The sequence below is a fragment of the Cyprinodon tularosa genome, unplaced genomic scaffold, assembly GCF_016077235.1.
Source record: "Cyprinodon tularosa strain WSP-4 unplaced genomic scaffold, ASM1607723v1 ctg336, whole genome shotgun sequence".
NCBI classification, from domain to species: Eukaryota; Metazoa; Chordata; class Actinopteri; order Cyprinodontiformes; family Cyprinodontidae; genus Cyprinodon; species Cyprinodon tularosa.
The window spans coordinates 382,501-395,316 of NW_024039048.1; the positions used below are offsets into that span (position 1 = coordinate 382,501).

At 38.1% G+C, this 12,816-nt stretch overlaps 1 protein-coding gene across 1 annotated transcript in view; it reads left to right on the forward strand.

The window, feature by feature from the left end:
- The window catches only part of LOC119789361 (proline-rich transmembrane protein 4-like), a 32,681-nt gene extending 20,562 nt beyond the window's left edge, over positions 1–12,119 (forward strand). The window contains exons 3-4 of the mRNA XM_038294221.1: positions 1,103–1,255; positions 9,465–12,119. Coding sequence (XP_038150149.1) covers positions 1,103–1,255; positions 9,465–11,491 — 2,180 coding nt within the window. The 3' untranslated portion in view covers positions 11,492–12,119. The remainder of the gene's footprint in view (positions 1–1,102; positions 1,256–9,464) is intronic.
- The last annotated feature ends 697 nt before the right edge of the window (positions 12,120–12,816 follow it).

Below are 12,816 nucleotides of genomic sequence, written 5' to 3' on the forward strand. Positions count from 1 at the left end.
AACGCTCATATATTTTATTTTTCCTGTCATATTAAACACAAAGTGCAAACTTGTAAATAGGACAGTTTAAACTTGAGATGTGAACAAAACCGTCTCAAAAGTGCAAACTTGTTTGTGAAAAGTGAAAAGGCCTCACTCGAGCAAGCAGACGTGACACAGCGGGAACACAGCAGACATGCAGGAGCTGCATTATCTTCACAAACAAACCATATTTGAAGCGTTGTCTGTAACAACTACAGGGTGTTTGTTGGTCAGCCTCGATTTGTTAATGTCTTCAATCAACCTATTTGCTATATTTGCAGCTGTCTGGCTTGAAGTATTTTGAGTGCATCTTTCCTGCTCATTTGAATGTGAATGTCACGCACGTCACTATAAAACTAATCCATCCCATTCCTAGACATTAATTTCGCAAAAATGTGAAGGAATTGATTCAAAATCGATTAAATCGTTTTTTTTTTACCCAGCCCTATTAAACATAATACTTATGTTGATCCATTCATTCTTCTGACTGGAACTATAGCGCTGACTGATATATTATTTAGATCTGTATTTTCCTACATATGTGACGTTATCATCCTCTATTTAATAATTTTATTTTGGGAGTGTTACCTATTTGGGGTTTCAAAATATGTTCTTGATTTGTATCTGATATGATTGTCATCCAACACTGAAAAAATAAAAAGTCCAAATGTAAATGATCAAAGGACATTTTATTGTGTTTGGCTGTTAAAGTTATTTTAAAACATCCACTTTGCCCTGGTTACAGTAGAAGAGTCTGAATTAGCAGTGAGCCAGGATGTACACGCCCTTCCACATAAGCATGTCAATGTAATTAGACCACAGAGGCCTAGTCTACAGTACTATGAATGGCTGCCTGCAACTAAGCGGTTGATAGGCCAATTCCTGACAGAACTGGGTTAAGAAAAGTAATCGTTCCATTTTCCAGAGTAAAGTGTCAGATATGCTGTGTGCAGAGCAAGGAAATGGTTAAACCGTTCTCTGGAAAGCTTCAGGTTAACTCCTCTATTTGCTTCTTCACAGGCACAGTGCTTTTTTTTTTACATTTACTTAATTTTAGATCACCATCAGTGATGACTAACTACTTGCGTCTTCCTAGACCTGCCAGGCAAAGAGGCTAAGCAGGAAGATGAAGGTGTGATTACTTCAGCTACGGACAGAGATACCCCCATAAATTTGACAGACCGTTCCACATCATCTGCTCAACAGCCAACGACATCCACATCACAGAACACAGGTGAGTAAACACTCCTGCAAAGGAAATCAAACTCCTGTTTAATTATGCATTTACAACAAAGACTGTTTGCTGCCTTCTTCCTAATCTAACCTGCATGCTGCAACACCTGTAAATGTTTGAATTTACTAAGATACAATTACCGTGCATCCCCCATCTTGATACTACTAATTGCTTCCAGTGTGAGAGGAAAACTGCTCACACAAACTAGCAGCTTTGAAGAACACAAGAGAGAAAAAGGGAAAGGGATCAATGCCGACCTAGTGAACAAACATGCCCCACTACATTCTGTTAGATTTAGAGAAAGAAATAGGTTTAAAGATAAGCTACTAGCATATTCAATCATCTGAAAAAGGATGTTTTTTTATTAACCAACTGCATGAAATTACACCAGTCTTTACATGTAATTTGTTTTATTCATTTTTCTAAAATTTGATGTGGCTCAAGTCTCACAGCTGTTAAGGATTCAGTTATCCCAGATTTTGCAGGTACTAAAATTAAAATATCCTCAAAAAGTTAGTTTATCTTTTTATTCATCTTCCTAGCTCATAACACAGATTCCAATTTAATTAAATGCAAATAATGTTAAAATTAACAGAAGAAAATGATCAAAATAGAGCAATGTTTATTATATCTACATGACTATCTACAACTATATCTACAAGTGTTTTATTTTATCTAATTTAATGACTGAAATAGAAATGATGATAATTTTATCTAATGAGATGTGTCTGTACATAAGGGAAAAAAGAAACATTTGCTGGGGTTTCTGTGCAAGAAGACAATAAAGTTTGTTTCCAGGAACTGTTGGACAAAACCTTTATGGTAATCAAAATTATTACATTTTGATTAACATAAATCTGTAATATTTTGCTGCCGCTTTAACATGTGAGTCCTGCTACCCCAGCTATCATTGTTGGATAACCTTATACCAGCATCCTGAGCAATACAAACCTGCAGTACCTAGTTCTGCTGTACTGCCGGCAAAAATTACATAAACAGAAAAAAAAAGCTCATTTTTGCTTTCGGTTCTGACCCTGCATTTTGGTTTGTCTGAAATGTAATTGTGATTTATCAAATTTTAAAACTCTTTATACCATGTTAAAAGAAGAATTCAGATTTACCTTTCACATTTCATGCTAACATACATCTAAAGCCAACTCGGCAGCTTCCATTTCTTTTAACCAAAATATTTCATATACTTCCGGCCCAGCTCCTCCTTTTCAACCTGCATCTGTTTTTAATAAGGCTTTTTTTTTTTTTTTTTTTTTTTTTTTGGTTGTTCACATATGAAGGGTGGAGACTGGCCAAAATAAATCAAGATAAAGATTATTATATTGCAAACACAAATAGAGCAATTTCTGTAACAAACTGAATCTGACTGAGTTGTAAATAAAACTGCTAAATAACACATTCTATCTAAGTTGCACTGAAGCATAAGTTATAAAAAGAAAAAGAAGATTTTCTACCTTTTTTACACCCCCTCGCAGTTCAGGTAATACATCCAATATTTCAGTTTGCATCTGCAGAGGCTTCATAGTATCGCAGTGGAGAGTTCAAACAGTACATTTCCAGTGTCTGTAAATAAAGCAGATTTTATAAAAAGTTCATTACAAACTATTATTTACACAGATAAGAAAAGATTAAAACAATCACTAAGTACTTAAATAAATGTTGTTTTTCACTCTTGCTATGATTTTCTATATTTTTATTTCGTTTAGGGACCATAGTAGCTTCAATATTATGCATAGTTATTGTTTTGTAAGAGAGGTCATTGTCATTCATATAGCCATGATGTCTGCTACAGAGTATAACAGGTGAGATAAAAGTGCTGGCGTACTCTAAAAACATATATAAATATTTTAATATTCAGATAAAGCCTGTTTAATTTGCAGATAAATTTGGAAATATTCATAATCATGAAGCTTATTCCCAGTCTGTTATGTTTTTGAATGAATACACATTTGGCCCAGTTCACAGCAGCAGATGTAACCTACATTACCTTACCTAAAATAGCAGATGATGTAAAGTCATTTTCAAAAATAGAACTGTCAAACTTTCAATGGGTAAATGATGGAAGGTCATGTACTATTTAATTTGCTACGGGAAAAGTGAGAGAAATAAAAATAAAAAACAGTTGTTGTAATTGAGTCCATTTATTAATTTCTGGATAAACCAAAAGAGACTGACAAAACAAATTTGCAGTTCCTTTTTGCTTTATAAACAGCCCAAAAAGCTGTTTTGCAATTCCCCTCACGTAAACGTGTCCTTCTCATAAAGTTTAAAACACCTTCCCTTAGAGCTTTGTCTTAATTGCCTTTTCACAAGTGGATGTGATGAAAAAAGACAACAAGCACCTCCCGGCTCAGAGCCTTTAATTTTATGATGCATAATCAGCTTGCAGCTTATTTGAAATTGTTCTGGGTTTTGTAGTCCTTAGACAATAAAGAGCGTTAGGCCTTTATTAGTTTACAGGTTAGGTTCCTCAAGTGAGACGTTGCAGTCTTTAGAAGGGAGGAATGAAAGGCATTAAAACAAACCCTGTGCACCACTGTGGATTTCTTTTGGCATATTATGCTGTTAGCCTTCATTACTTCTGCCAAGGCGGTTATGTTTTTAGGAGGGTTTGTGTTTCTCTGTCTCTCTGTCTAGCTGTGTACAGGATAACTTGAAAAGTTATGAACGGATCTTAATGAGGTTTTTACTAGTGCTGCACCTCATGCCAAGAGACAATCTATTACAGGGGTCATAGAATGATTCTATAGGGTATCTGGTCCTTAAGGTCCCTGAATAGGGTGTGTAACATTGATTAGGCTGAAAACTGGCATGTTTGCTGATCTATGAGCCCTAATGCAAGCCTGGTTAAAAGCCCTAGAATGAAACGACAGGTTATCTTGCTTTTATGGTATGCTGATGAATATTTAGATGAGCTGTGCTCTGATTGGTTGGTTTACAACGAGCGAAGCTGCTGAGCAAAGACGGATCATAGCAACAAGCACTCACTCACTGAAAGATCAAATTCTTGATATGGTAGGGTGATCAGACGTCCTCTTTTTCCCAGTCATGTCCTACTTTTTCATCTGTATGTCAATTTCAGGGTGTGACAAAAGTAAAGGCCAGAACCAAATAAAGTAAATCCTTTGGATTCACCCGTTTTATGGTGGAAGTTTAGAATTGTGAGATTTGCAGAGAAAGGAAATGTCGATGGGGTTTGAACTTCTCTGTACGTCCATGTACCCCCATTCCAGTGGGTGACACTGAACTATTGTTATTCCTGTATGACAAAGTAAACCTGTTTTGCATTCTATGAGCCCTTTAAATTTCGGTGATAATCCAGACCATAATCCAGATACAGGATTTTTTTTTAAGGATTCTTAAATTCCCCGTAAACCAGACGCTGGCAGCAGTGACTATTTGCTGCCTCAGCACTGGACTCCAAAAGTCATGATCCAGACATGCAAGTTTAAGCTATAGGTGTAAAGGCAAAATATGAGGCAAAATTTGCTGCTTGGCAGAGGTTTTTCTTGTTAATAATGGCTTAATTCAAAATACACCTTCTGAATCTACTGCAGAAATCAGATAAAGTGATAAAGGCCCTCATTAACACTTAACTCTCAAAATAGTTTGTAGTAAACTGGGAAATACTACTATCTTTTCGCTACTTAGCTTGATATTCATCCTAAATGCATTATTATAAAAATATTTTTTTCATAATAATAAAATAATATATTAAATTTTGCATAACTCCAAATGCGAAAAGATTAAGAAACATCTGTAAGCATAGTAAGACAAGGCTGCCTGTTCGCTCAAACATACAAGTAGAGCAAGAAAAGCACTATCTAGGGAAGTAGTCAAGACACTAATAACGCTAGAGGGGATCCACAGTTCAAGAGGGAATATCTTTTGGTGGCATAACTAATATTTCAGTGATTGGAAAACTTGTTAAAATGAAAAGGACATAGCAGACAAGTGAAATAAAATTGAACCTTTTGTTTAATATACTATGTAGCGCAAAAAGTCAGGCTCTGCACATAAATCTGAAAATATATATATTTTTTTGTTAGGTAAACTGAAGCCAGTTAAAGAAAAGATCGATGAAAGTTTAGGTCTACAGAATTTGCAGTTGTCTTGAGAATGGGGTGTATGTTCAGCTTTTAGCAGGACAGCAACCCAAATTCCACTAACACACCCCTAAATTGGTATTAACAGAAAATCTATATCTAATCTGATTCAGCATAATAACTATTTAAATGTTAAAGGCCAATAGAGGCAGACCCCCAAATATCTGCAGCTGTAACTAGACTTTGAACTCTGAACATACAAACATTACACAGTTTTCAGATTTCAATCTATTTAAAAGGGTATTTTATTAATCTTTTTTCCCCATTTTTAAATAGTTTATGCATTGTGTTGTTTTATAACATGTAATCTAATTGGAGTTGTAGTCATTATGCAACAGAATATAAAAGGTTTAAGGTGTAGTAGTTTATGGCACATGTACAAGTTGTGTTGGGAAGATGCAGTTCGGGGGATAAACAATAGCTCACATTTAAGCATCTTTTTAGTTTTATTCTTTTGGTATTCATTGTGGTTCTTTTTTTCTGTCTCCTTCTGATGTGCCAACTTACCTTAACCCAAGAGACTTGTTAAGTCAGGAATGTGTCAGATAACCAAGCAGCATGAAGTGGAAAGTCATGCTCTTATCTGTCAGTGTACCATAGGCACCCTCACAGCGAGCCCACAAATTACATGTGACATCAACTGACAAGAGCAAAAGAAAAACACGGGCCTAATTTCAACACCCATCACTGTTTCCAGTTGGTCTGACTCACTGGCTTCTAAGCCATTTCCCTGAAAAGTAAACAACCGGCCAGACAAATCTCTGATGTCACACTGTCATGGACCCCACCTACTTTATCTGCTCTCCCTTCATTTGAAATATCTGCAGCTCCATGTTTTATTTAACACTTTGGACAAATTTCCTATACAGCTACAGCTACTGTATAGCAACATTTCCAGGACGTACGTGTTTGTACTGTTGAAGTAAAACATGTGATGTAGTGCCAAGTTATGAATGTAATTCATTCAGATACTCTGCTAAGTGCTTACAGATCTCGGTTCTCTTTGCCATTTTAAGACGATGTTTTGCAGAAGAGATGATTATGGAAACATGCACACAAAAAGTCCTTATGACAGCATTTTGTTAGAAAACTTATTAGACAGGATTAAACAACACCTAACGGTTTATGCTCCTCTTAGGGATATAATGAGGCCTAAAACATTACAGGGCACTCTGAAGTAAAGCTGCTGAATCCCGCTGCCATACGCACTTGTAGCACTCCGTGGGGTCATTTTTCTTCAAGCTCGACATTTTCATCCAAGCCTTGCACCTGTATGCAACTCTAAGGTCACCAAAAAAATTGTACAGACATCTGGAAAACAGAAGAAAGAGAGGAGTGCAAGTGTTTTTAAAAAGTGTTAAATAATTTTGGTGAAGATTATTTTCCCTTACTGCTGTTACTTGAAGGTTGCCGAGAGGTTTTTAACCTCTCAGCAATAATAAAGGTATATTAAAAGATCCCTCTCATCTTTTCTTTCTAGCCCTGCAGCTCAAGACATGTTGACATAACAGAACAAACAAGGCAGCAAAGCAGATTTTATGAAAAACCTGAAACAACTTGGAAACTTATGGCCTATAAAATAAAATAGTTTAATTTGCTGAAAAAAGGTTTAGAAATACCAGACCCACACATGGGTGTTTCATTTTTAATGCAGGCATTTTTTAAGGGACAATAACCAACAGCAGGAAACTAGGGCAACATAAGCATTTAAGAAACAAAGTATATATCTTATAAAACTAAATGCCTGAAATAATAATTAAAAACCAAAGATAATTTTTTTTCCCCTTTGAGAAACATCAATTTATATAGAGACTTTCTGCATTCTCTAGGTTTTTTCTAGAGCAAATTTACAAATTGTTTCTATATTTCATATAAACTCATGTAGCTACATATACAAATAAGAAACAGAATATTGAAATGGAACATTAAATAGCAAAATGCTAATATTCTATCATTTACTCTGATTTAAGCATGTGTAAAGAACTTTCAGTTTTGGTCAATTTTGACTCCCCCCAGTGGACAAAACTTGTATTGTTTTGCCTCAGGGAAGATAACATTTCCCATGAGGGGCCGCGCAGTGCATGGTAATTCTAATCTCCTAGTCGCCTGCAGCTGGATTTAACTACGTACATTTTTGTTTCCAGTGGCTGTATGAAAGATGAATAGTGATGAGGTAATGAATCAAAGTGTGCCGAAACAAATACATAAGATGATGTTGAAAATACAAGATGTTTAACTTTGCTTTTGTACCATAATACTGCACCAGCCTTTGCCGGTTGATTCAAACACGTCCGCCCTCCACCGCCCCTCACTTAGCAGTACACTCTATTGCCTACCAAATGTGACAGCTGACACAAAAAAAGGCAAAGAAAGATGCCAAACTACTACTTACTACTGTTCTGTGTGCTAATTACATTGTGGAGGAGCTTCAGCTGGAATACCGTTGTTGCAGATATCATATTTTGGCATCTGTGCTTAAATGTCAGCCAAATTCATTTGCACAGGTACAGATAAAACCTTTTAACAAACCAAACATTACCTGCCACATATGACTCACTAACCATCCATCCATCCATCCATTTTCTTTACACGCTTTTCCCAAGTGGGGTCGCGAGGGGTGCTGGTGCCTATCTCCAGCAGTCAATGGGCGAGAGGCGGGCGACACCCTGGACAGGTCGCCAGTCCATCGCAGGGCAACACAGAGACACACAGGACAAACTACCATTCATGCACACACTCAGACCTAAGGACAATTTAGAGAAGCCACTCACTAACCATTTAAAAACAATTATTTTCATGAATTTTTTATGGAACTATTCACATATTTGTATTATATTAAAACGCACGTACATTAGTTAACATGGTTCATTGCAATTTCCTTTTTTTCCTGAGTACAGCAGCCGGCTCACAAGGCCCGTCCTTCAAAACTGGCAAAAAGAAGGCTGCATTTGTCATCCGCATAATGAGTCTTCCAATCTGTATAGGCCGAAAAGGCTATGAAGACGCCACTGCCAGATCCGAACACACCAAAAGTCACTCAGGGAAATTTAGTCGCATGATCTTCCATCTTTGTCACAAATGGGGAAAGGGGGAAAGTGACGTATGCCATAAAACAGTCTGCACATTTGTAGTTGTTTTGAGTGGTAGGGTCGATGCCAACCTCCTTAAAGTTGCAGTGAAAGTGATACAAATCCCCTCGGGCCATGACAGAGGTGTCATTCAACTAGTTGTACGACTACGTATAATCACAAAAGTTAAATTGAAAAGTTAGTGTTGGTTTAACTGAACTAACAGTTTAACCTGTCTGTTATTTGTCACTGGTGTTTATAATGGTGCCATGCTGTTCATGAAGGTGTTTTTGCCTCTGATGATCCAGAAGCATAATGACTAAAGTGTGTGTGTACAGCCGAGAGGCTGGTTCTCCTTGTGTTGCACTAGCATTAAAAGCTAGCATGCACTTAACAATGATTATAATGAACAAGACAGGCACACATTGTGGAGATCAGTATTTTCGAACTAGGAAACAGACACGCTTTCCATGTGAACTAACTGGTTTACATCCAGTAATGCAACCACATAAACAAATACAATAAAGATCCGCTATGCATGCCTCTCTGCAAATTTCATAGAAACAATTATAGACATGGTTACTCCCTAATCCTCAAAGCTAAATTACTTCCTTTGTAGTTCCAAAACATGACTAACACAATCATAAGTTACATGGAAAGTCCAGATGGCTTATGTAATGCAGGAAAAAGTAGCTCTGTGGTTGTGTGAAGGCACACACAAAAACACACACTTGTCCAGGCTTAGCTCTATTTGAAGTTGTCTACTCCCAAGCTTTTCCACAGGATCAGCACATTAAGGGCTTATTATTTTTGTATTGTGGATGTAAGCAGATTTGTTGATTATTCAAGATATATTTTCATGTTTTCATTCTCATAAGTTTCTAAATGTTGCTGAAGATAACTTCTACTGTTGTAAAGGATGCCTGTTTGTGTCTTGTCTTCTTAATTTATGACTGTCAAAGTCATGTGATTCTGTCAGATATGCAAAGTAAATTAGATTATATGATTCTTTCTTTGTTGCAGGTATTTCCTCTGAATCTCCATCTATACGTCTGTATGACGAAGAGTGGATATCTGACATACCAAGCAGTGACAGCACCTTACTTCCTGACTGCAATAAAGAAGGCTCTGGTATCTGCAACCTCTCCTACACCTGGGATGCCACTACTACCATGAGCATGAAGCCAACACAAAATATTACTGCCACAAATCACTCTACCAACCCCTTTTTAATCCCACCTGCACCAATGCTGGTGCCCTTGTACACAGACTGGAACAGTGCCATTTCGACCTGGGGCTTGGCATGGGAAGCACATGTCTACGGTGCAGGTGGAATCTTTGCAGTGTTAACACTTGCCTCTGCACTAAATCTGCTTTGTTTGCCGCTGAGATGTCCATCAGGGTGCGGCTACTTTGCTTTGGTTAGCCTGTTCCTTCTAGCGGCTGGATGCACAAGATCATTTTCTCTGCTGTATGACGCCTATGGTCACCATGATCGCATATCCTCCACAGAGGCCTCACTCATGCTGTACGAAGCACCTTTTCCCTGCCTTACTGCAGCTTTCGGTTTGGTTTTTCTTCTCCTCTCAATGCGTTCAAGAATGCAGCTCTCCTATTCAGCCTTCCAGAGACCCTGTTTCCTAGCCTGCCTGGTCGTCTTGCACTTTGCTGCTGCATTTGGTCCAGTGACTTTCTTAAAGTTCTACCAGCAAAAGCCTCCTTTGTGCCTCTTTCTGTCATTGATCTCTCGTGGAGCCTTTGTGGCACTCGCAACATTTCTATCTGCTGCCTATTTTGTTTTCTATGTCTATGTCCGGGCTGACTCAAAGCACATCTATCATTTAAACAACACATCTCCAACACCTGCTGAACGCTACAACCGCTGCCCATTTGCAGAGAGCAAAGACTGGAATCGCGCAGCTGTAACAGTTTGCTTGTCAGCATTGTTTTCTTTGGCATGTGCAGGACTACAGTTATATGCAATGCTTAATGCTATAGGTGTTATAGGTGGAGAGGAAGTCTTTTATCCTTGGCCCTGGTGGGCTTTTCAGTTTAGCTGTAGAATATGTGAGCTTGGCGTTTGTCTCACATTAGCTTTGGTGGTTGCCCAACCAGTTTTTTGTTCCGACCAGCTTCCAGCAGCTGGAAGTTGTTGGACTGAACTACTAGCAACCAAGTCCCCAATCCTGCCTGGGACCTACCAGTGGACACTTAGCCAGCAGGAGAAGCTTGCTATTGTTGATACAGTTGGGCTTGGTGAGACAGAGAACCTTCCACTGTACACTTTGATGGATGAGAGGCTTGGTAGCAGCCTGAACGGCTTGGACCTACTCTACCATAGCAACCGGGCTTTAGCCTATCGAGACCTCGACTTGGATTTAGGGTTACTGGGTTCCAAAAAACCTGAGGATGTGGAAGGCAGAGAACCTTCAGGTGGATCGTCATTTACAAGCGACTCCACTGCAGACCTGCGGCCCCCTTCACCAATCAACTTGCGGCGTAGCATAGATGAGGCACTCTTCAGCGAGGCATTGTTTCCCATGAGCCTCTTCAGCCCTGTTAAACCCATTTGCTCCAGTGACACATCTGTAAAAGACCATTGGGCACTCTCCGGCAGTGGCCCATGTGGTTCTCTCTTTACTGAATCCAGTCTTTATCGAACCTCATCTTGCTTAGAAATGACCTCTGACCCACAGTTCCCTTCCAACCAGTGTCAAGGTGTAGCCACAGAGGGCATTCCAGTATCTCCCTCCATGGTCTCATCCTCCAGTGGTTCATCCCCTGAACATTGGAAGGGTAGTTCCTCTTTTGCTGGCTCCTCCCTGGTTCTTTGCCCAAATACTGAGAGACATACACAGCAGCTTCCACAGGAAGGAGGCTCAGATATGGCATCCCATAACCCACAGAAAAAATACCAAGCCCTGGGAGCTGCCTCACAGGAAAGCCTAAACCTGTCAACTGAGACAGATCGATCTGTGCAGCAAGAATTCATCACAGTTTGCAGACAAATGGATTCTTTAAGCATCTGCAGTGAGACTATAGATTTATAAAAACAGACTGCTTTTTACAGCAAACCTACTGGAATTTTAAATGGTATTTAATAATGCATGTCAGCTTTACATAAATTTAAAAAACGTTATATGCTAAAGTGTTTCAGGAGGCTTAATGATACTTTTTAAATATTGAGTGAATGTTCCTGATAGTCTAAGTGCCAAGACTGTCAAAAGCCAAGAGAATATTTGTACATTTTACATGTCTGATAAAAGCAGATGCTGTGTGTTATAATAAGGGTTAGTTTTACTAAGTGGAAATACAACAAGAAGTTATTTGTACAAATGTTTTTATGGCATTCCAACATTCCAGTAAGTTGTACTGTGACAGATATAGGCTCTTAACTGCTACTGTTGTAATAAGCTACATAGGTCTCCAGTTATTATAGCTAATCATTAGTCTGGATGTTTAAGTTTTTTTTTTTTTTTTCAAAACATAAGCACCTCATAACTACATATTTCTTAAAGTCATAGCAGATCGGTGCCCTCTGCTGGTAAAGTGCAGTATATCAAGCATTTGTTTCAATTCATTGCTGTGAATATTGTGTGCCTAATTACAGACCAGTTTTGTTTTTTGCTTTTTTCCCCCCACACAGTTTTTTATATAAATAAACAACTTTGAATATAAGAAAATATTAAAACAGATAATTGAAAAAAGGAGTTTATTAATCAAGGAATACAGACTTTTCAAACCAAAACAGCCCTTTGTGTGATTGAAAAGAAAACCATATAACTGACCATTCCTGGGGGAAACAGCTGCAGTCAAGCTTTTTTTTCCCCCTTTTTTGAGCCTCTTAGGTGTGAAATTGCTTGCTTGTTTCTGATCACTGTTCTGATATACCTAATGGATCTTGAACCTAAGGCGATAACCAAGTGGCTGGACTTTCACTTTTACAATTTTCTGTTAGAGGGCCAAATCCCCCTGTTCCACTAATTATGGCAAGCTGTAAAGTAGCAAGGTAAGCCCAGATCAGCCTACTACCACCCAAATGTTTGACTCGTGAAATTATGTACTATACAGTAGGTAAAATAAGTGCTGAACACACCATTTTTCTAAGGAAATATATTTCTAGAGGTACTATTGACATATTTTCATCAAATGTTGGTAACAATCCATGCAATGCACACATACAAAGAAATCAAACCATAGATATCCAGAATGCAAGTTATGTGTAATAAAGGGAAATTACACAGGGGAAATGTATTGAACTCACTTACTGAAATGTATTTAATACTTTGCACAAAAGTCTTTGTTGGCAATGTTAGCTTTAAGACTCTAAGACTTTAAGATGGAGAAATTTGTCGCACGCATTGCTCAGGTGTGG